Raw genomic sequence first — 27,057 nt, forward strand, 5'->3', positions numbered from 1 at the left:
TTTTGTTTTAAATTAACCAAGATATCCCCGACCAAAGTTTTATGGGTATTATGATTAATTTTGAGAAGTTTAATGACTTAATTGGGCAAATTCTAAATTTTATAGAGTTTGAATAAGAAAAACTAACATTCAAAATTGTAGGATCAATATGGTAAAGCTATTTGTATATTAATCTTGACACTTAATTTGATGACTCACAAAATTATAAATAATTTTTCAAAATATTAACAACAAATTTGGTCCTCCTAATTTGGAAGCAGCATTTTTGTTTCAAATAGTAATAAAAACAAGTAATCGAACCCAAACCTGGAAGGGAAATACCATTCTCACAAATAACATTCACAAATTGATATGATATACACAAATTTATAATAATTTTATTTAAAATCATAATAGTCTTGTCTAAAATTAATAATCAATTTACTTACTACTGTGAATTAATTACTGATTTTAGATAGAATTATTATAAATTTATATATATCATGTTAATTTGTAAAAATTATTTATTAAACTTATTTATGAGTGTGGCAAGTGATGGTCAAAAAATAATTTAATGGGTAAATAAAATTAGCTTTTTAATCTAATATATCTTCTTTATGCAAAATTTAATAAGTGTTGATTATCTTTTTACTGAGACATGTTCAGTGATATACACATTCAAGTAAATAAATAAAAAATATTCAGATAGCGGTTGGAGATAAGATAATTGAATAATTAAAACTTTAAACAGGAATACTATATTCACTAATAAATTTGATAAATAATTCTTGATAAAATTCATAATAATTTTTATCTAAAATTAACAATAGCTGTACCAAAGATTAGCAATAATTTATAATAGTCCTACTTAAAATTAATTATTATGAAATATTATTAATTTTAAATAAAATTATTATGAATTATTATTAGTTTTAAATAAAATTATTATAAATTTTATGTGTATCACTTTAATTTATAAAAATTAATTGAAATATAACATTTGTTAAACTTAAAATTAATATAACTGACCCATTTAGTGGGTTGGATAATTCAAAATAAGAAATAATATTGCCTTCAAAATTAGACAAATAATTCATATTTATTGGTTAATTAATTACACGTGGAAACCACCCTCACGATGATGTAATCGCTGGCAATGTGGTGCTCTGTCGCACGTGTCTCTGAACGCCCCGAAGAGGATCGGAAGCGAAAGGGTGGCGGAACTCAAACCCTACTATCAACCAAAACAATCGAAGCGCCCTATAACAAAATTTCGAGTCCGCGATTTCTCCACTGAATCCAATTACTTCCAAGGTTTCGAATGCATTTCAAGTTGGTTGCGAGTTTGTAAACCTCTCGCCAGATTCTCCATTTGGAGCTTTCTGCGAGATCTAGGGTTTATTTTCCCCGCAGCTCCTGAATCGTTGGTCGGTTTTGGCGTTTTGCAAAGCTGGCTATGGACTACGAGCCTTACGACAGTAGTGGTGAGTTTACTCTTTCGACGAAAGTTCCAATATTTGCCTGCGATTTAGTGTCTCGTCGTCATTTTGATTGTGAATTGGGGTTTGGGTTGGTTTTGTTGTATCCGGCATTGTCGATTTTGAGAGGTACTGTTAGGTTTCAAGTGACGGAATCAACGGCTTCAGCTTGAATTTCTGCTTTTTCGCTTGGAATGGGATTATATTGTGATTGTGTCTGTCGCGTGCGTTTGGGTTTGGTAGCTGTGATGGCTTAGATTTATGAGGGAAATTCGTAGTCTTTTTTTGAATGAGAGCTTAGAGAACTTATACAATAGGATACTTTTTTCTTTGCGAATTTAGGGAATCTTTGGAAGTGCACGCCTCAAGTGTTCTCTTCAAAGTTGGCATGAAATTAGTTTCTATGGGGAGAGAAATCTTGGGCATGAATGTGTAATTACACAGGTTGGTTTGGTTATTGTGCTTTCAAGAGCTTCCATGTGTTCCGGGGAAAAAAGTCAACAGTAATATTTAGAAACTAAAACGTTGAGTAAGATGGGATTATATTGGTTTGGTTCTCTCTCACGAGTAGATTTTATGATGTGGTCAGGAACACGTTAAATCAATAATTACAGCAATATTGTTTTATTAATTGTTAAGAATAGGATGTTTCATTGACTGCCTGTTAAACATCCCCTTTTAAAACAATAGTTCTGAGGTTTAGTTAAAAGTTTGAAAAGGTGAAGTTGAACAAAATACTTATGTACCAAACAAAACAAAGAGAGAAGAAGCCGTTGTCTAGGGTCCTTCATATTGGGAGCATACAACCTTACTGGTTTAAATCCAGTAAAACTGCCTTTTTGACTTGTCCTTGTGGTGGGCTTGTTCAATAACAGAAACTGCCAAAAAAAAAGTATTATTTATGCTGACCTGTATGTCTGGACCTATACACACACACACACACACACACACCCCAATCTCTTGCATATCTGAGCATCATTCTTGACAACTTTACATACTCCATGAGTCAACTTTTGTCTTCACTCCCTTGAACTAAAAGAAATTTGAGGGACAAGAACATTGGTGAGATAAGTGCTACAATTCCATGCAATTAATAGAAGTTGCTCATGTTGGCAGGTGTGCATGTGAGTAGCATGCACGTGCATGAGAAGCTGAGGTTGCCATTTTTGTTTATTTTGTTCTTTTTCTTTTGATTGAGGAAGGAATAAAAGCTCTCCAGTAAGAACTGTGCAACAGACTATATGCAACTCCAGTAGGAATTATAAATTCCCCTATGTCTGTGTGTGTGTGTGTGAGAGAGAGAGAGAATATTATCCATATATGTTTATTTATAAAAAAAAAATATTCATTTATACTCACATTTGTGTCAAGATCAACAATATCAAATTACTTGATATTGGCCATGGTTTCTTTATTGCTAATATGTATTTTGTTGCTTAAAATAAAAAAAACTAGAAGGGAGAGCTAAAAAAGAATCTAGTAACTCTGATTAATTTAATTTTTCATTAAACACTTTTCTCTCAGCTGTGTGCATCCTGTAGCATTAAAAGTATGGCTCTCTTTCACTCTTTTTTATGGAGAAAATGCAATATGCCCTTTCTTTTTACTCAATATAAGCTTTATTTGTCCTAGGAAATGTCAAATGCACGATTGAGATTGTACCTCCACTCTGTAGTAACAAATGCAGGCTTCTTTGTACTTTGAATGTGGTTATATATTTCTAATATACAGTGCGAGTGGAAGTTGGAAAGGTCAAAAATCATATTTTTCACTTGAATATGGTCTATATTTGTAACATGACTGGAAGTTGAATAGGTAGCAATGGAAAAATCATATATGGAGCATTTAGGGAACATTTAATAAGTGGATAGTTCCTTCTTAATATCTTCTATTCTATTATTTAAGCAAAGACCTTGTCGATGTGCGAAGCCTTCTTCATTTCCAAAGAATGCCCTTTATATATTATTTTGCATAAAAAACACAATAATCATCTTATTTTCTTCTTTTAAAATTTGCCAAAAGAAAGAACAAGAACAATCTTACCATTACACCAAAGCTCATGTATTTTCTTCTTTAAAATTTGTCAAGAGAAAGAACAAAAAACTAAACTGTAACCACCGAGTGCCACCCCTTGAAAATGAGCTTTCATTTTAAATCTTTTATTTTTTACTTCCACGCACATAATATGGGCCACATCTCTAGTTTTATATATTCTTTCCAAGGACTTGGAGAGATTGTGTTGGTAATAGTATTGCCATATATGGCCAGGACAATGAGATTGCAGATGGTAATAACACACTGCCACCAAGTACATGAAGAGATTGCTCATGATTGTATAATACCACCAGGGCAAGGGGTGAATATGTATGTTCTAGCTATTTCAATGCCACCAAGTCTCAAATCAGCACCATGATTCTTGTTTCAGAGTTTCTGGTTCACTGGATGCCTTTCATAGAAGTGCTTTGATTGCAACTACACCACTTACATGATGATAGTGTATGTAGATGACAAATGCAATTTTATGTTATCTTTTCTTGTATGGGGCTTTCTTTGGAGAGTAACATATTTTAAGGCATATACTATTTGTAAAATTAATAATGTAAGAGATAATATGCCTAAATAGTTGAGTTTGATAAGTAATGTACTTCATTTTATAGGACAGGTAAAAGCATAACAAATTGGAACCTTGGTTGTTTATTCCTCTTTTGAGACATTCAACCTTGAGGAAGATTGTCCAAACTTGAAAACTTGTTGAAGCTTAGAAAAAAATCATGTTCATAAGACTTGAATTTTTATGTGCTCTTTCTTCACTCATTTGTCTATGTGTCAGTATACTTGTTAGGAAATTAGAAACTTTAGTGTGAAAGTGTCATAACGAACCACACTAAAACAAGCAGATTGATAGAAGATGAATCCTCATCTCTAATAGAATAGATTTTTATGTTGCTAAAAATTCTTAATAATATGTTGCTTGACTATATGGGCTGTTTTTCATTCGGTTTATGCAACACTTGAAATTTCATGATGTACTAAATAAGGAATAACAACATTCATTGTAGTCAACACCTAGTTCTTATATGGGTTCTTTGTTCCACTAAGTGAGTTCAACAAAGTTTTGAATTCTCAAACTTGACCAACTCCCCCCCCCCCCCCAACCCCCCACGGGAAAAAAAAAAGAAACACACAAATTCCATGTTTATGATATATGGTTTTATTGGGTCACTATTTGTTACAAACTTACAAGGGCCTTATAGAAGATAATGCCATAGATAGAAATGACTAGCGAGCTAGAATTCATGCGACCCCACATGGTGGGGTTAAGGCAGATATGTTGTTGTTCTAATGCAAGCCAAATGTTTTGCCATTATGTGCTTTAGGTAACAATCAATAAAACAATTCTAAAAAATTGAAAAGAAGGTGATGGAGGACACTGGCAGCAACCTCTAGACATATAAGAGGTGTCTTAAAACTGGTTCCAAGGCCCAAGCCTTGATTTGGGATGCTTTGGATGAGGAAGCCTTTCCTAGGAGCTTTGTTAGGTTTTGTTTGGCTTCGTTTTGATGTTTTATGCATTAGCGTATTTTTATGATTCTACATAATGTCTCCTAGGGTCTTTTCATAACTCTAATTATGTGTTTATGTTTTATTTATGATCCTTTCTTAGTTTTGTTATTAGTAGTTTCAGTTCTGTTTAGTTTTTCTGATAGAAAAAATATTTTCCTAGCCATAGTAGGAATAGCATTACTAGAGCTCTATGAATACCATTGTAATATTTTTTTTTAGTAGTGATGGAATAATTATCTACAATTTTCTATAAGCATGTTACGCTTTCTTTGAATTGTGCGATGCAATTCTATGCCACCCAAAGTATGATGCCTAGAAGCTGTTTCTCTCTATCTTCTCTGTTTTTCATTTTCAGATTATTATATTCGTAATTTTGCTTCTAAACCTGTTTTCAACCCTGAAAATTAATCTTTTTAGCCTTTTATTACCTCTAAATTGCCCCCTCCCACCCCCCACCCCCCACCCCCAAAAAAAAAACTGATTACGTATCTAAACTCTAGCCTTTTAAACAATGTTCCCTAACCTTCTAATAGGCCTCTATTTAGTGGTTTAGTATGTGTTCTCAGAATACCATATCTGTCCTACATCACAAAGTGGCTCATCTTCTTGTTCAGGAGGAAATTAATTGGAAGCAAAATTCATTGAAGTTGTTTGTTAAATGAGAAAACAGGAATACTAGTTATTTTCATAGATTAGCTAATGCTTGTAGGAGAAATAATCATATATGTAATTTGATTGTTGATGGCTTGGAGGCTATAGATATGTGTTCAAGGATTATGAAATTCTGTAAAAATCTTTATTCTAAATAGGCATGTTGAAGTTTTGACTTTTTAAGGGGGAAGTCAATTCTTGAAAGGTCACTTTTTTTTTTAAGATGAAGTTTTGGATTTAGTTAATAGTTGCAGGGATGATAAATCTTAGTGTAAATCGCCCGCAAATCCCTTTGTTTGGACCATTTGTATGGAGATCCTGTGTAGTTTAAAAATGTCTCCAGATATTCCCATGGTTTATTTGTTTTGCTTGGACACCCCCCCCCCCCCCCCCCCCCCCGCGGCCATTACTAACAACTTTATTAAACACTAATCAAGACAAATTAAGTAGCTTGGAAATAGCTCCTTCTAGAAGTTCAAGACTGTTAGCCTATTAGTGAAATCAATAAAAATGAAAATTCAAAAAATAAATTAAAAAACCCCATTGTTGCTGGCAAAGAAGAAGAAGAAGAAGGTGTCATGACCCAAGTAGTAAGTAAAGGGCAATATAGTAATAGTATTATAATAATAGTTAGAAAATATTTTAGAAGCACATGGGGTGCATGTGCTAGGCCGTTAGTGAGCTTGTAATGCCTATATAAGCCTACTGCTATTGGTTTGTTGGGTATGCTGAAATTGATAATAGAAAATCTGATTCTCTCTCTCACCAATTCTCCCTCTCGTTTCTCTCCAATCTGCTCTCCCTCATTTCTCTTAACTTTCTCCCTAATTCTCTTCAATCCCCCCCTTCATTTCTTCTTTGTTCTTCCCCAATTCCTCTTCTAACCCATCACGAACCCTAGGTTCGTGACAGAAGGGTGGAGAAACGAGAATCTGAAAAGTGCGTTTGATATTTTGGGAACGTTTTCTTTTAGGATGAGTAGAATTACCTTTATTGAATAACATAAAATGTTAAGCAATAAAGCACCAACATGTGCAAAATATGAGTCTTAATAGAGATGCAAATGTTATGATGGATGTGTTTTCATACAAAAAATGATAGAATTAGAAATGAGGTGTCAAGACCCAAGGGTTTTACTATGGCTAAAACAGTAATTAGCCTATTTTACATTTTACTTGTATTTTCCTCTAGTTGTATTTTTCTGTTAGTTTGTTATTTCTGTAAAGTAGCTATATAAAGTTACAGAAGACTGTTTGTAGGACATGTTTTTGAATGATAATTGAATTCAGTCTGATAATTGAATTCAGTCATTTCCCTCTCATCAATTCTCTCTCAATTTCCCTTTGAATTCTCTCTCGATCCCTTTGATTTCTCTATAATCCTCCCCCAATTCTTGCTGTATTTCCCTCCCTTTCAATTTGATTCCCCTTCGATTTCTTCCAATTCCCTATCAAAACCCTAAGTACATGACAATTTGGTATCAATGCAGTCAATCATTGGCTATAGTTTCAATTCAATTTGAAGGCAGGTGAAATTAGTTTCAATGATTAAGGTCCAGATTGTGAAGGCTTGAAGGCAACTTGGCCAAGCGGTTCTAACGGTATTATAGGAGACGATTGATTCTCGAAATTTGATTCCGATGCATGGAGGTTGACTGACGGCTGATAACTGAGGCTCGGAATTTGAAGGCAAGTATAAGAAATTGTAGAAGCAGGTGAGTTCGTAAGATCTAGGCCAATTCCTCAATTCCGACTTTCTTAGTGGCGGAATTCAGAGATCTGGTCAAATCCTTGAATCCACTGCAAAGTGTCAGTCCTCAGCTACTGCATGAGTTCGACAAATTGCAATTATCCACAACAATCGACTTGGAATTATGGATTGCCAAACCAGAGTAGGTGATGACACGGATTGGCGATATATTGTGGAACTAATTGGGTTGCAGTAGGCATTCTTGGAAGTAGTTGTAGAATTGATTGAACAACTGAGTTGATTAATTATAGGTGGTGTGAGCTTCAAGTGGAGCGAATTGAATTCAGGCAAATTCAATTTTCTGACGGAGGTGGTCTCTTGGCTATCTAACCTCAAGGCAATCGATTATCCACCAAGATTTAGGCAGATTCAATTCTTGAGGTGGATTAAGCTTTTGAAGACCTAGGCAACTATTGGAAGCCATTCATTCTTAGGTAATATATCCTAGCTGCTCGGACGACGATTCTACTAGCGATCTAAATTTTGATGGCAGATGACATTCGGATGAAGCAGATGGAATCTCAATGGCAGCAAGTGTCGGCAATGATGACAAAGTGGGCATTTCGTATTGGATCTGTAGAATTGGCGATGGATAAGTTTCTGTAGAATTGGCGATGGATAAGAAACTGGATAGTGCTTTCGGTCCATTGCGAGAGGATATCAATCACATGCACAAAATTTGGGATGAATTCAGAAGTTGGATGATGGACCAATACATGATAATGTTCGCTAGATAGAATCAAGTTAAACTACCTACTTGTTTGCTTTCCAGATAATATTCCGATCTGATTATTATAGGGAAGCTACTAGATTCTATTATTAATCCTTACTCTCCTCGAAGAATTGGATCAGATCCTGTTTTAGTTGGAAATCCTTACCCTATTTGTCCATGGAATCAGAACTCCATTGTCAAATCTCATAGTTCAACTCAAGAAGACAAAACTATTTTTAAGAAAATGGATTTTAGAATGTCTAAGGAAGAAAACAGTAATAAGAAGGATGTTATTTTTGAAGCATTATAGCCTAAGTAGTTCCTTAAAATGGAGTAGTCTAAGGAGAAGTCTAGATTGTGGGAAACTAATTCACTGCTTACCTCCAATTTTGAGCAAAAGAAGTATTCTGATTTAGGCAGAACTGACAAGGAGGGTGACTGTAAGGACAGTGTTGGTAGCAATGTTATTAAAGGCATGCCTAGGTGCACCTTGGGCTCCTAGAATGCTTTTAGGTGGGCGCAGACCATCAAGGTGGGCCTAGGCTTAGGTGCGCTTGGGCTTTTTTAACTGTTTTTTAGGGTTTTTATTTTATTGTTTATTACTTTATTTAATTTTTTACTATTTAAAGTTTAAATTTATTATTTCAACTACGAATTTAACAATGAGTAAAAGGGCTACTACTTCAAATGCTCCAATTGAATTTGAACTAGATGAAGATGGAGAGGGAGATGATGTGGAAGAAGATATTAGAGATGATGTCTAATGATGAAAATATGGAAATGTTTGATCTTGATGATGAGGATGATTTTTAGATTATTTACAATACATAATTAGTTAATCTCGATTAAGATTTAAGACTTATAAATTGTTTTAAGATTTAATTTAAGTTGACTTAAAGACTTTTAAATTGTATCTTTTGGCATTTTTTATTGTTCTTTTCATTAGTATATGTTGAATTTTTTAATTTTCTTAATAACATGCTTGTGATTATGTTATTAACAGTGAAGACTTATTTTATACCTTATTCTTCAACAGGATATATATTTTTCTTTTCTTTTTTTAGTTAGCATGTGTCTAGTTCCATCAGGCACGCGCCTCGCCTTGCGTCTTAGGCTCCAACACTCTTTTGGGCTTTAGTGTGCCTTAGGCCTTTAATAACACTGGTTGGCAGTAATAACAGTAAGTCGAGAGGTTTGATCCAGGATATTTGGGCAAAAGGAGAATTAAAGGAACACCCTGATTCCTTTGAAAAAGAAGTTCTTGATGAGGATGTTCTAGATGATATTCACGGAAGTTCAAAACAAGAGATGATTGATGTGGTCAATTAGATGACAAGAATAACAAGAGGCAACAGAGAATTTCTAGAATTGGAGATAAACACCTCTGGATCTTTAGGATTTGAAATTAGTCCGGTTTTTCTCAAGGAGATATAGGCTCAATCAATTTCTAAAACCCACAATGTTGAGATGAATTTTGTTGCAGTGATTTGTCACATTCCTAGGGTTACCTAGGGTTGTGATTGAAAGGAAAGAAATCCGAATGTTAGAATTGAAGGATAGGTTGAAATCAACAGAAAATGGAAGGAGAATTAGAGAAGAAACGAGAGAGGGATAGAGAGAATTAGGAAGATAAAAATTTCATTTCATTACAAAGGATATCCATTCTCTTACAATTGGTCTTTTTATAGGCATAGCTAGCTGCTTAACTGATTTCTAACATCACCCATGTGCTTCTAACAAATTGGAAAATATCTCTAACAAATTATTATACCTGTTAAAAAAGTTGTCTCGAGTATACGATAATAAGATCAGTGAAATCATGCATTTTTTAGTGACAATGAAGTATTAAATAGAAGTTTATATCTCAATCTGTAATTAGTGATAGTTGGGGTGTTAAATTGTAAATATCTAATAGTCTTCATTGAGATATCTACCCACTATTATAAATAGAGGGTATGGGGTGTCTGTGCAAGACAATTCATTCTCATTCTCTATGTTCAAGTGCAATGTGTGAGAGGAAAGACTTATGTCCGAAAAAGTTTTTTGTAATCTCCAAGAAGATTGCATTCGAGTGAGATAGAGAGGAAGAGAGTGATCAATCATGTTGTTGTACTGATCGGTTTCTAAATAAGATAAAGGTTGCTCTCGGGGTGATTTCAATATTGGATGTAGGGTTGCTTTCAAACAATCCAAACTAGGATAAACTGTTGTCTCTTGTTTATGGTTTGAATGTTTTCATTCTTTTAATTTTGTTCTTTCATTTTATGTTTATAATTTTTGTTGTTGATTGATTTTGGGTGAGGATTTGAGAGAATTGACACTTGTAAACATTGTTTGAGTGTTCAAAATAGCTCATAATCCTAACAATACCCTTTTATAATAATCCCCCTCTATTGTTCCTAGGGTCATGACAGTTCCCCCACTTTGAAAGGTTTCTTGTCCCCAAGAAACTTATTACAATTGAGATGTTTCTTCGTCCAATGCCCATCTTTACCAACTGGTTTCTTCTTCACCTTTTCTTGTTCTTATCTCGTATCTCCCTTTTCTTTTGCTTTCTCTTTTCTTTTTTCTCAACAGTAATAGTATTATGACTTGCTGCATCGCCAAGTTCGGCCATCCACCTCTTCCTTATTGCCATTGAAAATGGTTCTAAATGAGCTATCAATTCTCCTTCAAACTCCAAGATTGGTGTAGTCATGTCCTCTCCCTATTTCACAATATCTCACAACCTCTTCTCCTTCCTCATCTTCAGTGGAGACCTCCTCAAGTGGAGCTAGGTTGCATGAAAACGGCATTTTTCCAAAAAAGTAGGAAATGGAAATGTGGGGTAAACTATAAATTTAAAAAATATAGGGGTTTTTTTGTAAATATAATTTTTAATATAAAAAATTATAAAAAATAGTTCAAACATAATACAAACAAATATAAACAATAAACATAAGTTCCATAATATATTCAAACAACCATCAACATTATTTAGAAAGTTTTATTATCCTTACATGACTTAGTAATTAAAAACAAATAGTGAATTTAAATAACAAAATCAAACATAATACAATTAAAAAAGTTCATTCACTGCATCACTCCTTGTCTTTATAGACTGATTAACATCTTCATCAAAGAGTACAGACTCCAACTCTGATTCATCTAACAATAACAATAGAAACTAACAATAGATGATCAAAATTGTAATAACAAATTACTTAAAGAAACTAACAATCAGTAAAGCAATCAAAATGGTAAACTAACAATATATGAACTAACAACAACAATAGAAAAATCTGTAAAGCAATCAAAATGGTAATAACAAATTAACAATAGATGTTAGCAAAGCAATCAGTAAACATTAACAGAGAGGGGGGGGGGGTTACTTATAGAAGGGATGATCGGCAGCGAGGGAATTGGATTTGGAAGTGATGGATGATCGTTGGTGAACGAACCGGAATCAAAATCAAGAGGGGTAAGAAGGAATGACCAGCGACAAGGGAACTATAACTTGAAGCGAGGTAGAGAGAAAGGGCAACCGGAATCGAACGATGGCAAGGGAGCACCAAAGCAACAAGAGACAACTTCGAGATTTGGAAAGCAATCGTTGGAAGAAGAAGAAGAGGGAAAAAGAAAGAAGCTTTGGTTCGGGATTCGTGCCTTAGCTGGGCGGCAATTGTCGGTAACCCGTTTCTGGCCAATTTATCTAAATTCTGAAACGACCCGACCCGAAACTTTTCAAAAATTACAAATGGCCCGAAAAACATTTCAAGCCGTTTTTCCCATTTCCGTGCCTCACAGAAGTGGAGAGACTTTTACTTTTTGATTGTTGGAGTACACCAAAGGCACACTTTCAGCAGATTTTTCCTTCAGTAGAACCTCAATCTTTTCTTCAACAATTGTCTTTTCTTTCTTGTCATTTTGAATTGCCTGATTCAATTCAGGTTTTTCCTCATTCTTTGCAACTACTATTCCTATTCTTAAGACCTCATCGGCCTCATACTTCTCATCAGCTCCCTACACTACTTGATTAATAGCTCATTTGATAACATCAATTTTGGTCTTTTCTCCAAATCGGGTACACAAGTTGCTTACAAACTTTGGCCAACTCCATTCCACCCTCCCTTTGCACCAATTTCGGAACCAAGTATTAGCTACATCATCTAAATAGGCTGCAACCATATTAACCCTCTCTCTTTCTGCCACCTGGTATTGATAGAACATCCGCTCGCACCTCCTAATCCACCATCGAGGCCTATCTCTTTCAAATGTAAGAATGTTCATCCACGGGCCCAGGGGTGTGGAGTGAGTTCCCCCAACTCCTCGTCCCAAGTTTTCCTCCACTACATCATCCCTTCCTAATCTTAGGGACATAGTAGCCTTAAGAATACCTCCAATCTGTTGGTTGCTTTTAGTATAACCTTTAGGCTATAGCCCATGCTTTTCGTTGCAACTCTCATATCCAATCTGAATTAAGGAAGCATAATATTCCTTAAAAAAGCATTCAACTGGAATCCTGACCTGAAATTTATGTAAAAATAGTAGGGGTGTTCAAATAAACCAATGGACCGCGAAAACCAACCAAACCGAACTTGACCGGTTGGTTTTTTTAAAGTGTCAGTCTGAAATAGTTTGAAAATGTCCAAACCGCGCAGTTCCCAATTTGGGCATTTGGCGGTTCGGTTCAAAATCAAACCACCCAAAAAATATATATAATTAAAAAATTAAAAATATATTAATATTATAAAACCCAAAAACCCACCCATCTAACCCTAAACAACAACAACAACATATCCAGCCTTTATCCCACTATGTGGGGTCGGCTACATGAATTCTAGACTTCCATGTATTTCTGTCTTTTGTCATATCCTCATTTAGATCCATATATTTCATATCAAATTTTAATGTCTCTCTCAAAGTCTTCTTGGGTCTACCTCTACCTCTTTTTGTGACTAATTGTCCCATTTCATCAACTCTCCTCACAGGAGCGTCTTTTACTCTCCTTCTCACATGACCAAACCATCTTAGTCTAGTCTCTCTCATCTTCTCCTCAATTGGCACTACTCCTACCTTATTACGAATAACTTCATTTCTAATTTTATCCTTTCTTGTATGTCCGCACATCCATCTTAACATCCTCATCTCCGCTACACTCGTCTTTTGCTCATGCTGGTATTTGACTGCCCACATTCTGAGCCATACAGCAAGACTGGTCTTATAGCTGTCCTATAAAATTTTTCTTTCAATTTTAATGGGATTTTACCATCACATAACACCCCCGATGCATTTCTCCATTTTAGCCAACCTGCCTTAATTCTATGTGCAACATCTTCGTGGATTTCTCTATCTTTTTGAATCACTGATCCCAAATATCGAAAATGGTCCTTTCTTTGTAAGATTTGGTCTTCTAATTTTATTATAACATCATCCACTCTTGCATTTTTACTAAATTTGCATTCCATATATTCTGTTTTCTTTCTACTTAATTTAAATCCCTTAGATTCTAAATTGTTTCTTCACAACTCAAGCTTAGTGTTCACTCCTTTTGTTTCATCCACCAACACTATGTCGTCTGCAAATAGCATACACCATGGCACATCTGTTTGAATATCTTTAGTGAGTTCATCCATTACTAGGGCAAATAAGTATGGACTTAGTGCAGAACCTTAATACAGTCCTATTGTAGTTGTAAATGGTTCAGTATCCCCTCCGCATGTTCTGACCCTTGTCTCTACACCATGATACATGTCCTTAAGGGCTTGTATATAGGCTATTTTCACTCATTTCTTCTCTAAAACCCTCCATAATACTTCTTTAGGGACCCTATCATAGGCCTTTTCTAGATCTATAAACACCATATGTAGGTCCTTCTGATGATCTCGATACCTTTCCATTAGACGCCTCAGTAAATATATAGCTTCCATTGTTGACCTATCAGGCATGAAACCAAACTGATTTTCTGACACCTTTGTTTCCTTTCTGGGCCTCTGCTCTATTACTCTCTCTCAGAGTTTCATGGTATGACTCATTAACTTAATTCCTCTATAATTTTCACAATTTTGAACATCTCCTTTGTTCTTGTATATAGGAACCAAAGTACTCTTCCTCCACTCATCTGGCATCTTTTTTGATTTAAGGATGGCGTTAAATAGTTGCGCTAGCCAGGAGATGCCCTCTTCTCCCATGCATTTCCATGCTTCTATTGGTATATTATCTGGTCCCACTGCCTTATGATTTTTCATCTTTTTTAATGCTTGCCTTATTTCATTTGAACTTATGCGTCGATAGAATGTGTAGCTCACATTCCTTTCGGAGTTACTAAGATGTCCCAACCTAACTCTTGTGTCACCACCATCATTGAATAATTTTGTGAAATACTCATTCCATCTCTCCTTAATCGCTCCCTCATTTACTAAAACATTTTGATTGTCATCTTTTATGCATTTCACTTGATTTAAATCCCGTGTTTTTCTTTCTCTTGCTTTAGCTAATTTATATATATCATTTTCTCCATCTTTTGTATCAAGTCGTTTATATAGATTCTCATATACTTTTGACTTTGCTTCACTAACAGCTCTTTTTGCTGCCTTTTTTGCTTCTTTATAATTTTTTTGATTTTCTTCATTGTTGCATTGATATACCGCCTTATAGCAAGTTTTCTTATTTTTAATTTTCAATTGTACCTCTTCATTCCACCACCAAGACTCCTTAAGGTTAGGGGCTCTACCATTTGTCTCTCCAAGGACTACCTTTGCCGTGCTTCTCAGAGCATTAGCCATTTCTTTCCACATTTGGTTTGTCTGTCTTTCTCCATTCCATTCCCTTCTACCCCTTAATTTTTCTTTGAAGATTAGTTGTTTCTCCCATTTTAAATTCCACCACCTGATTCTTGGATTTTGTTTTATGTGATTTTTTCTCTTCCAATTTCTTACTTGGATGTCAAGTACTAGAAGTTTATGTTGAGTAGTCAAACACTCTCCCGGTATCACCTTACAATTCCTACAACATAACCGATCCTCTTGTCTCATGAGGAAGTAATCTATTTGGGTGCTTGAGGTGATATTTTTATATGTGATTAAGTGTTCGTCCCGTTTTTTGAACCTAGTATTGGTTATAATGAGCCCATATGCCATAGCAAAATCTAGGATAGATTTACCCTCATTATTAATTTCCCCGAATCCATATCCTCCGTGTACCTCTCTATATCCGTTTCCGTCTCTACCCACGTGCCCATTTAAGTCACCTCCTATAATCACTTTTTCTTCTCTTGGTATCATTTGTATGAGTCCCTCTAGGTCCTCCCAGAATTTTACTTTTATCTCATCACCTAACCCCGCTTGTGGTGCATATGTACTAAAGATATTCATACTCATTCTTCCTAGACTAATCTTCACCATAATAATCCTATCCCCTATTCTCTTTACATCCACTATCTCATTTATTAAGCTTTTATCCATAATAATCCCCACTCCATTTTTCACTCGATCAGTTCCTATGTACCATATTTTATATCCAGCTTCTGATAAAGTTTTTATTTTTTTCCCTACCCATCTCGTCTCTTGAAGGCACATAATATTAATTTTTCTCCTAATCATCACATCCACCACTTCCATAGCTTTGCCTGTTAATGTTCCTATGTTCCATGACCCAATCCTTAATCTATGATTTTGTTTTTGGCCTTAACTTTGGATTTGATTTTGTTTTTGGCCTTGACTTTGAATTTGATTTTGTTTTTGATTTTGATTTTGATTTTGGTTTTGGTTTTGATTTTGATTTTGGTTTTGATTTTGATTTTGATTTTGGTTTTGGACTAGCTTCTTTACCCAAATCCGTCCAAGCAAATGCGGGAACCCTTACTCATTTATCACTACATCCGGGCGCCGATGCAGCGGCTCTAGCTCACTTGTCACTACACAGGGGCAGTGTAGCGCGTCGCTATGAAGGATTACGCCCACGCCCAAACGATTTTTCATAATTTGTCTAGAGTTAATGTTTTGGATCCGACTAAGTTTTACGTTGGCTGTCGGCTACCTAACACAACCCTCCTCCTTTATCCGGGCTTGGGACCGGCAGTAGATAACATCCCTAGGCGAAGTTCCACCCATCTAACCCTAATCGCCATTTTTCATCCTTTCTCTACCCAACCCCCACCGCCATAGCACCCTCTTGGCCTCTTCCATTACGATCACCAATTGGCCCCAAGCCACCCCAGCCCTCGCCGTCGCAGCACCTTCTGCTCTCCCATTCCGATGGCCGATCGCCGATCAACCCCAACCCACCCCAACCCCCCGCTGTTGCAACACCCTCTCCTCTCCCATTCTGATCCTCGATCACCCCCTTTTCTTCCTCGTCCCATTGCCAGAGAGCCTGCGCCGCCGCCGAAGCTTCGAGTCTGTTTGAATCGTCGCACCCTAATCACAATCAGTATATTGATGTTGCTCTCTCTCTCTCTCTCTCTCTCTCTCAATATTATGTGTATGTTGTTTTATCTAATCGCAATCGGTTATTGCGTGCTTTGTATCCACTCAACAAACTGTCAAACTTGTCTCAGGCTCTGCTAGAGCAATGAAATGATAAACTGCGGAAATCGAACCGAATTGAACCGCATAATGCAGTGCGATTTGGTGCGGTTTATCCACACCAAATCAAACCGCTCGGTTTGATTATGTATGAAAACCGCATGTGCGGTTCGGCACATTAAACTGGCAAAAAACCGGCCAGACCGAACCGTGCACACCCCTAAAAACATAGGATCAAAAAATCATCCTACTTTCTGCTGACATCCTTGATTACTTACCTCGTTGCATCACATTCTTCCTTGAATGTTTTCCCAAATGGCAGTGCACTTTCAAGAAGTCCTTCAGCCATCTTGATAGGTTCAGTCCTTGAAAATTCACCATTGTAACAGCCTCTTGATCAACTTCCTATGACCTTTTCGAAAACTTATTTTGGTACTAAAATTTAGCAACCTTAAACTCATAAGAACCTAATTGAGCAAACCCAAGCCACTACAATTGTTGCTTCCAATTCAACAACCCTAATCCACTTCAGACATTGTCACTAATAGTAGCCTAGATCTGTATTAGCCTTTAGCTGCTGCTAAACGTCCTTCAAATCAATTTTCGAGTCAACCCCAAACAACCAACTAACTTTGAACAGTTTCAGAAGACAACTTGTTCTAAGCAGTTTCGGAAACCAACACTTCCACTTCACAATTACTTCCACTGCGCACTTTGAAACCAAAACTTTCGCTGTGCAATTACTTCTGAAAATCACTTATCTGAACAACTTCGATTAGCTTCTAGGGAACGGTAGGCTTCTGCAATTCGCTTAAGAATTTGTCACGCTCTTCGTTGCTAACTCTGAGTTCCCAAAGTCACTCGAATTCCATCCAAAATCTTTGCACATGCATTGACCTGGATTCGTTGGATAGTCGATCTCCCCACATCAATTGTCTAGGAGAATCGCCAAGAATTCCTCTTGCTTCGCCTTTCAAAACTAAGTTCGAACCTTTAGCTCACCTTCAAATATGGGCCTCAATTATAAGCTGAGACCTGTTGTTAGGCTCGGATTCTTCTTTGATCGACATTGACGTAGATATTAGATGTCGTTGGAATCACCTCCAAATGTCGTTTGACTCTGCTTTGCTTCAATAGCCGATGTCCACCTGAAATCTCAGCCGAGGACCACAGGCTCTGATGTAACCTCGTGAGAATTCGCTTGGGTGTTGCTTAAAGTCTCTTGTCTGAGTTGCACTCGTCAATGTTCAACGATTGTTCCTTAGGTTTGGTCCGACTCATGCTCTCTAATGGAAAGCTTCACACCCTTCAGTCGGCAAATTTGCTTAGCCTCTCGTCTACTTCCTCTGCTTTCGCTCCAATTGCAATCACTTCTAGTCGCGAACCTCTTGCCAAGGATAGCCCAACTAGTGACGCATCAACGCTTCCTTCCTTGGGTTCTACCTGATCACCAGTTGCAATTAACGACCGCAACACCCGTTGCACCACCGTGAGAAACCTGTTGCACAATCGCCAAAAACCCACTATAATTGACTCGGCCGCAACACCCATTTCCTCACTTGACCAACCACGATCGCCAAAAACCCATTGCACAATCGCAATCACTTGGAACTCCTGCGCCAGTCACGACCTCTTGGCCATTCACGTCAACCTTCGGTCCCCACTCCAGTCGCTTGACCAAACCGCGTCTCTCACTCCAGTCGCGACCTCTTGGCCGTATGCGTCAACCTCTGACGGACTCAAGATTACCTTGAAACGCCCGCACTCTTTGTCTGCTACAGTCGTGAATGCCTGTTGGTTCGTGTCACGTTCGACGGACTGTCGCCTCTCACGAACGACCATCCGTTTGCATCGCCTCCGGCTTGATCGTTGATCGACCCACCTCTGTCCAGCTACCCAGACCGTCAACTTCGTTGTGGTTAACAGAGGTTGTCGGACTCCGCTATGTATCGGCGACGAGAATTACGACCGAAAAAAATCGACCAACTCACTCACAACTTCTAAGGAATGATTGAATTTATAGTCAAGGAACGATTGGCTCTGATATCATTTTTAGGGTTACCTAGGGTTATGATTGGAATTAGAGGAAGAAATCTGAATGTTAGAATTGGAGGGGGAGAAATCAGCAGAAATGGGAGGGAGAATTAGAGAAGAAATGAGAGAGGGATAGAGAGAATTAGGAAGATAGAATTTTCATTTCATTACACATGATATCCATCCTCTTACAATTGGCCTTTTTATAGGCATCGGTAGTTTCTTAACTCATTTTTAACAGCACCCATGTGCTCCTAACAAACTGCAAAATATTCCTAACAAACTATTCTACCCTATTACAATAATGCCCCTCTATTGCTCCTAGGGTCATGACATGATTGAGAAGTTAGAAGAATAAATGATACCTCAAGATGCACCTACTGAAAGGTTGCAAGAGGAAAATGGGAGAGTATTTGATGAAGTGACGGAGGAAGCCAAGGCCAACACATTACCCCTGGTGACTAGTCCATGGACTAAAGGATTGTCTGGTGTCATGGATCGGAATTTTGTGAGGAATGGAATTGATATTGGAGTTCTTAAGGATACTGTTCCATTGCCTTTGATTTCAAAGAAGGCTAAGGATTCCTTAGTTTTGGTTAAAAAATGCAACAAGAATGTGAAGACAACACTAGCAGGAGGAAATCTTACTGATCTTAAATAGTGTGACAATGTTGCTGTCATTTCAGAAGATGCAAGCTAGATTTCAGAAGGTTCGGCGTAGCTTTTGATGTTGATTTTAACAAAGGCAATTGAAGCAGATGTCTCAAGAGAGCAGGACATACTCACTAAAAAGAGATATGTTGATTTCTCTTTCAATCATAAAATGGAGATAAAAAGAGAGATAGACACCATGCGTGTTTCGCATGACAGGATTTTTAATATAAGAACTTTTATTGCTCAACTTCTGGAATCACAATTATTCAAGGCATGTCCTAGTGTGCGATCCTTATTGATGACTATTACAGGTCGAAGCAAAAGCTACCGTTAGTGTAGCAGCCTGGGGAAGTCTTTTGATAGTGTCATGACCCTGAGGATCCCAAGGATAAAGTGGGAAATATAATAGTATTTAGCTTACATACATTATCATATTTTGTAATTTCCTTTCCTTTTTTTGTTATAGATATTTGTTTTAATTATAGGCAGTTATGGTCACTGTTGTAACTGCACATGAGTGCATGTGCAATACTGTGAGGCTATATAAGCCACAGATAGAGAGGATGGAAAAGCATGTTGAATGATAACTGAATATTCTTATTTCCCTCTCTAGAATTTTCTCCCATTCTCCCCCTTGTTCCCCTTTGTAGCTCTCCCTCATTTCTCTCTAATTTCTCCCTCATTTCTGTCCAAATTCCGTCTCCAATCGTTCTGTTCTTGGTTCTATTCAACTGAATCCTTCTTATTGCCAATCCAACCCTAGGCTAAACCCTAGGTACACGGTAGAGAGTTATGAACCTAACAGGAACCCTCTCAGTAAAGAGCATATTCAAAGTTATAAGGAATTTTGGCGACAATTTGTAGCTAGAGGAAAGCTATGGGAGATAGTTAGAGAAGTAAAAAATTTAGTGGTCGAGAACAAAGCACCTGCTGCTATGTTTGTTCTTACTCCAATTGGCCAATTAGGATTTCTTTCAACTATATTGAAAGATGGATTGATGACTGGAATTAGTGTGCAGCAATTCCTAATTTTGATGCTCTCAGACAATTGTTGTCTGGGTTTTGGAAGTGAGTACATTTCTCAATTGCAACATCTAGATGTTATTGCAGATATTTTTGCAATAGAGAATGACACTTGGCCTATCCAAGACACATTAACTGCAGTTAAAGATGCGTATCTAACATCCTGAATTTCACTAGATGGTGATGAAATATTAAAGGAAGTTGCGGTCAGAGTTAGCCAATCCTTTGGACTCAAACCGGCCCACATCAAAGGAGTTGTGATGGGGAAAGTTGGCGAGAACAGCAGACTGCAGGTTTCAGCTGCTCACTTTGACAACGGAGAGTGATTGATTTTGGGTGTGTTCTAGTTGAGGTGTATGTGAGAGCTACTGCAAATTTGTTATGCATACAAAGGTTTTTCAAAATTTCTCCATCCAAGTTGTGGAAATGAAGGAAAAAGCATATTGGAAACTATGGAGGTTTGTCATTTTTTGGGAACTAGAAATGTTTTAAGGTGAGGGAAAATGTCAGGACCCAAGGGTTTTACTAGGGCTAAAATAGTAATTAGCCTACTTTACATTTTACTTGTATTTTCCTCTTGTTTGTTATTTCTGTTGAGTACCTATATAAAGCTACTGAAAATTGTTTGTAAGACATGTTTTTGAATGATAATTGAATTCCGTCATTTCCCTCCCATCAATTCTCTCTCAATTTCCCTTTGAATTCTTTCCCGATCCCTTTGATTTCTCTGTAATCCTCCCCCAATTCTTGCTGTATTTTCCTCCCTTTCAATCTGATTCCCCTTCAATTTCTTCCAATTTCCTATCAAAACCCTAGGCAATAGGTACATGACATGAGGTTATTCATAGTAAGATTAGAGTGGCTCATTTTGAAAATAAGATGTGTGATACACGATTAACATGGTTTGACAATGTGAAATGAAGATCAAAGAGGCTTTTTATGAGAAGAGTGGATGGCATAGAGAGTTTTTAGCAAAGGAGGTAGATAAGACAAAAAATGTAGTGGGAGCTCCTAGGTATGCTATGAGTTATAAGGACCTCATTGAAGATATGACTATAAATAGAAATGATTGATAAGTTAGAATTCATGGAGCTGACCTAGTGGGATTAAGTCTTCATATATTGTTGTTGTACGAGGGCCCTGTTTTCTCTTGTTTAGAGCATAACAAATTTTGGTGTCTCCTTCCCTTTTTAATTATGTGGCATTTGTGGGAGGGAGGGAAATAGTACTTGAAGAAATCAGAGCCTAGCAGTCCATACATTTAAAGGCTCCGTTTTTCATTCTTTATTTTTCCAGTTATCTTGTTCTACTCATTTTTCATTCTTGCCTTCTACTCATTTCTGGTGAGCATCTTTAGTTTTGGAGTTTTGGTGCTTTGTTTGCTTTTTGCAGATAAGTTTGTCTGTATATAGTTCACTCCTTTTATGTTGTTTCTTTTTGACCTCTCTCTAATTTATTCAAAATAAATAAATAAAAGAAAACAATTCCTTCAAAGTTGAAGGATCCATAAGTTGGATAATTCTGCTATTTACATATCAGAGATGCACACAATGGTTTTTAACTGTCACAAGTTGTCACCATTTGAAGAGGCCTAGTTTCTGCAAAATTATTAATTGAAGCAAACTATCATCACTTTCCATTCAGTATTGTCAGAGGTTGAAATGTTTGTTCATTTCATATCCTGTTCTGTTCTCTGTTGTAAACTGGGACTGCTCCCCAGCTAAGTGTTCTTGTGGTGGAACTTGTCCATGTGCCATTGAATTTTAATCTTGTTTTTCATTGTGAAATAATTGCAGGAACTGATGATGATTTGCCCCCATCACATCAAAATAGGCATACAAGAGGGGGTCGTGTTGCAGGCAATGGAAGATCTGCTGTTATGGGTTCTGTCCCATACCCTAGAATGTACGGTGAAACTGACATGGAGGCCCAAATTCACCAGCTTGAGCAGGAAGCTTACAGTTCAGTCCTAAGAGCCTTTAAAGCTCAAGCTGATGCCATTACTTGGGTACTTTTTGTTATTTCCTCTGTGGGATCAAAAATATCTATTTGGTTGATCAGGTTTAATGACTGCTCAATTAAATATATTTTCTTCAGGAGAAGGAAAGTTTAATAACTGAACTTAGAAAAGAATTGAGATTATCAAATGAAGAACACCGAGAGCTTCTTGGCAGGGTTAATGCCGATGATGTTATCCGGAGAATAAGGTCTGAATGTCTGATAGTAAGCTTTTTTGTTCTAATAAGTGAGTCCATTTATCTGATAGAGAAAATTTGGCCATCTCTATCACTATTCACTAATGGGTAGCATATGGTTGATACGAGTAGGGAGTGGCGACAAGCTGGTGGATTTCAAGCTGGCATCCATGGCACTGGTCAAGCTGTTCATGATCCAGTGCCCAGTCCCACTGTCTCAGCATCTCGCAAAAAACAGAAGATAAACATGTCTGTACCTTCTCAATCATTTGGTGGGCCAACTCCTTTCCATTCACAAACAGTGGCTGCTTCAACCCAACCATCTTCTTCAGCTGCGAAACGAGGACCTCTTGTCAGAGCCAAGGGCAAGAAGAATAAATCAGTTAGATACTTTGAACTGGAAATATAACTTGGAAACTTATATTTTCTCTCTTACTGGTACTGGTATTTTCACTATATTCTGATTTTTTTAACAGGGTCAGATGTTATCAAAGGCATCCTCAATGAAAATGCAATACCCTGTATCGGGTCCAACTGGAAGGGGTCAGATTGGTAATCGGTTTTCAAGTGAACCTGCTGAAGGAGCATCATTTGATCCTTTGATTGGGAGGAAAGTCCGGACCAGGTGGCCTGATGATAATAATTTTTACGAGGCTGTTATTACCGACTACAATGCTGTTGAGGTATAATTGGTTTATTACTTGTGGACTTCATTTTTTTGAGGGTTTGTGCTGTTGATATTTGTCTGGATCACTTTCAGGGATGCCATGCTCTAGTTTATGATGCTGGTACTGCAAATGAAACATGGGAGTGGGTCAATCTTGCAGAGGTAGACAATTAATTATGAATACAATATTTGTGATGTCCTTTATGATGTGAAAAAATCTCTCTCAAAATGTGCTAGTTCAAATTGAATTTATAGAAATGCCAAAATTGAATACAATTAGAGATTGGGAAGCATGCCTATTCATGACTGTGAGTTGCGTGTTTGTTACATGATTCACAATTAATAAAAGACCCATGAGATGACTTCATACCTTTCTGAAGGCTGCTTGGACTATATTGTCAGTAGTGATATCCACTAAGGAGGTCTGTCGGCTTTCAGTGCCTTAGCTGCTAGGCTTAGGACCTGTAGACTACTGCAAACTGTAATGTGTAGGCAATTGTTGATATGTATAGGACAATCTATGTCGGATATGTCTTAGTCCTGGCAGAGTGTCTCCCTGACTATGGGCCAATAATAAACCTCATGTCCTGGCATAGCAGCTCCAAGAAGCTGGGCCAATAATGAACCAGCTCCATCTTGTCTGGTCCCAGATATTACCATTAACTAGAGCAGCCCTTTGCCCATCTGATTAGTTTGTGATGGTCTACTTTTGTACTAGAGCATATGTACACTAAGTTTATAGCTTTGTACTTGGGTGAGGAACCAAGAATTTGGGCACTGTACTCGACTACTTGCATTGGCCTCAATTAGGACCACAACATCCTAATAATTTTAAACAGTACATATATCTCTTCTGATGTGAGCTTGTCTTCCCTTGTAAGCAGCTTCTTCCCAGGTTCATTGTGTAGGCAGTTAAGAGTACAACATAGTAGAATTGCCTTTAATTTCCATTTAATTAAAATAATTATTAGTATACAATGGTGTTACTGAGAAAGCCACTTCCTTTGGGGCCTTCGTTTATATATCAAGCTTCCATGTTGCCACATCAAGCCAAAGAGTCTTGGTTATAATGATTGTCCTGTTTTTCATTTTTTTTCTTTTTTTTTTATATATATATTTTTCAGCTTCTTTTGTCTCCTGAAGGCTGAATTGTTGGCTTCATTTTCAAGTTTTGTCTGGGTAGGTAGACACAACAATAGAATTTTTCCATAGGTCCGTAAGCGTGCTTTTTTTTTTTTGGGGGGGGGGGGGGGGGGGGGGATGGGGCAGGGATTGAGTGCCAGAAGTAACATTCCTTCCAAATGAATGATTTGAAAAATCTCATTTCAGTTGTCTATGTTCTGTGCAGCTATATATTTTTCCAAAAATTTGAATGCTTGAATATGATGTTTTGCCAGGAGAGAAAAAGCTTTTACTGGTAGTGATAGGAGATGGGGCAGGGAGTGAGTGCCAGAAGTGATGTTCCTTTCAAATGAATGATTTGGAAAATCTCATTTCAGTTGTCTTATGTTCTGTGCTGCTATATATTTTTCCAAAAATTAGAATGCTTGAATATGATGTTTTGCCGGGGTAGAGAGCTTTTGGTAGTGATAAACCTGCACTACCACCACAATTTTTATGTTGGGCAGTCAAGCTCCATGTGTTATGAAAGGAGCACATGCAGATGCAGTGGCCCAAATTTACAGATCTTCTCCCTCTCTGTTTTTTTGTTTCACTTCTTATGTTGCTTACCCAGAGAAGTTTCAGGACTGTTAAGCCTGTTTGGTCATGTGGTGAAAAGCTAAAAGAGTGCCTTTTGTTTTTTCAATAAAAGTACTTCTATAAGTTTTTGTGGTGTTTGGCAAAATCAAAAAACCACTTTTATGGACATCAAGAGCTTTCTTTTGCTGTGAATTGGAAGTAATTTAGAGCTTTTGCTGCAAAAAAAATAAAATTATTGTAGGCAAAATTATTAACTGCATAAACTCTTTGTTAGTATTATTTCTGGTATTTTTATTGTCAAAAGCACTTTCTTTCAATCACTTGCCAAACACGTATGACTACACTAAAAAGCATTTTTTAAATGATCTAACCAAACACTAAATTAGTTGTCCTTGAAAGCATTCCTATAAAAACATTTAGGGCCTGTTCAGTTGTGGAAGATTTTTTTTCTAATTTTTCAAACTCCAATTTTATAACTAAATGTCCTAACATTTTATGTTTTTAAAAATCAATAGCATTCATTTCTAGAAAATTTAGAAAAACATTTTCCATTTCATAATGTAAAGTTGAAAAATTATAAAAAATTGAGTTTTTTGTTTTCTAATTGGAGATTCAATCATTCAATTGAAAATTAGGGTTTAAAAAATTAGCAAATGTTTTCTACAACTGAACAAGCCCTAGTCTTTTGTTTTCATGGCAGATTTCTCCTGAAGATATTCAATGGGAGGGTGAAGACCCTGGGATTTTTCATCAAGGGGGCTATGGTGGATCAGGATCAGGACATATGATGGGAAGATCTGTTGGACGTGATGGTGGTTCTGCAGGAGGAAGAGGTAGGGGGGTCACAAAGGGTCATTCGAGGAAGGATATTCTACCGTCGCAGAATGGCATAGGAAAGAAAGGATTAGATGAAATTAAGATACTTCACACAGATACTCTAATTAAGGAGGTCGGTGGAAAGAAACTCAATTTGTTTCAGTTGGACATTCTTTTTATTTTTTGCTAGGTAAGTGGTAAAATATTCTATTCCATATCGTTAATTTCATTCTTTGATAGGTGGAGAGAGTTTTTAGTGGTAGCCATCCTGATCCAGTTGAAGTTGGTAGAGCAAAGAAGGTGCTGAAGGTCCGTGAAGCATCCATGCAGTTTGCTGAATTACTTTCTCACTGCTACCAACTCTTTTACTTTTAACATTTTTTTTTCTTTTTAATATTTAGCCGAGGTCATTTCTAGCAATATTCACAACAAAAGCTTGATATTTATGCGATGCAGGAGCATGAGCAAGCACTCATTGATGCAATTGCCCGACTTGCAAGTATATCTGATGGTGAAAGTGGTATAAATTGCTTAAAACATTTCTATGCTATATTCTACATATGTTAATAAGTTGTACAGGTATATATTGTACAACCATGCAAAATTATCATAGAAAGTTTGGCATCTCATGCTACCATAGCATTTTATGGGGAAACCTCGTGTCCTTGATCGTGGTTGTCATGGAAAATGGTGGCATGTGAGCATTTAAGAATAGGATATTTGACAAGATCCTGAAAATTCAATTCAATTCAATTCAATTCAATCCTCACTATTGTATTTTGCTTCATGTCAGTTCCGTGTTGGAACAAACAGAAATCAAGTCGTCTTAGGTTGGTGCTGCAATAATAATTGTTCAGCATTTGCATTTCTCCTGCTTTAGTAGTTTTAATCTGTTGCTGCCTGCTGCTTAAATACAGATGAAGGTGACCGTTTCTTGCCCATGGAGCAAGAATGTTGAACCAAGATTGTGGACGGGAACAACGAAGGCAGATGCCATGGGCCATGACCGCCTCTTAACTCTGAATGGGTAGAAACGCATTCAAATGGGGCAATCCATCCAAATCCGAGTGGGGAGCAGACGTGCATGAACTCTTCCATTTATTGAACCTAGCCGACCTTGTGACTGCAGCAAGGCTGTGGTCTTTGTTGTACGATGCCATCCGCTATTTGTAAGTTTTGAACATTGACACGTGCTAGAGTATAGTAGGCAAAATTGTTAGATGAAGTTAGTTGTCTTCATAAGCAGCGACAGGGGAGCGTTATGATTCGTGTAAAATTATTTTAGTATTTATCTAATGGTGTTGTACAAAGCATTTTGTTTTTATGCGGA

At 37.0% G+C, this 27,057-nt stretch overlaps 1 protein-coding gene across 2 annotated transcripts; it reads left to right on the plus strand.

Moving 5' to 3' along the window:
- The first annotated feature begins 1,155 nt into the window (after window positions 1-1,155).
- Window positions 1,156-27,057, plus strand: LOC127801962 (protein EMSY-LIKE 3-like). Of its 2 annotated transcripts, XM_052337530.1 has the most exons (11): window positions 1,156-1,463; window positions 22,145-22,356; window positions 22,446-22,555; window positions 22,676-22,925; window positions 23,020-23,226; window positions 23,304-23,372; window positions 25,612-25,860; window positions 25,968-26,036; window positions 26,184-26,247; window positions 26,521-26,557; window positions 26,645-27,057. In XM_052337530.1, exons 1-11 carry the CDS (start codon window positions 1,436-1,438, stop codon window positions 26,646-26,648), a joined length of 1,299 nt encoding a protein of 432 aa, XP_052193490.1. In that variant the 5' UTR covers window positions 1,156-1,435; the 3' UTR covers window positions 26,649-27,057. The 2 variants fall into 2 exon arrangements, with proteins under 2 accessions (XP_052193490.1, XP_052193491.1); XM_052337531.1 differs by lacking the exon at window positions 26,521-26,557.

Source organism: Diospyros lotus, chromosome 5 (assembly GCF_014633365.1).
Source record: "Diospyros lotus cultivar Yz01 chromosome 5, ASM1463336v1, whole genome shotgun sequence".
NCBI classification, from domain to species: Eukaryota; Viridiplantae; Streptophyta; class Magnoliopsida; order Ericales; family Ebenaceae; genus Diospyros; species Diospyros lotus.

Bases quoted from the DNA above. Each gene is read 5' to 3' on its own strand.
- LOC127801962 (XM_052337530.1), top strand. From the start codon at position 1,436: ATGGACTACGAGCCTTACGACAGTAGTG. The intron at 22,556-22,675 runs GTCTGAATGTCT...TGATACGAGTAG, and splicing joins GATGTTATCCGGAGAATAAG to GGAGTGGCGACAAGCTGGTG. The intron at 26,037-26,183 runs GTCCGTGAAGCA...TATGCGATGCAG, and splicing joins GAGCAAAGAAGGTGCTGAAG to GAGCATGAGCAAGCACTCAT.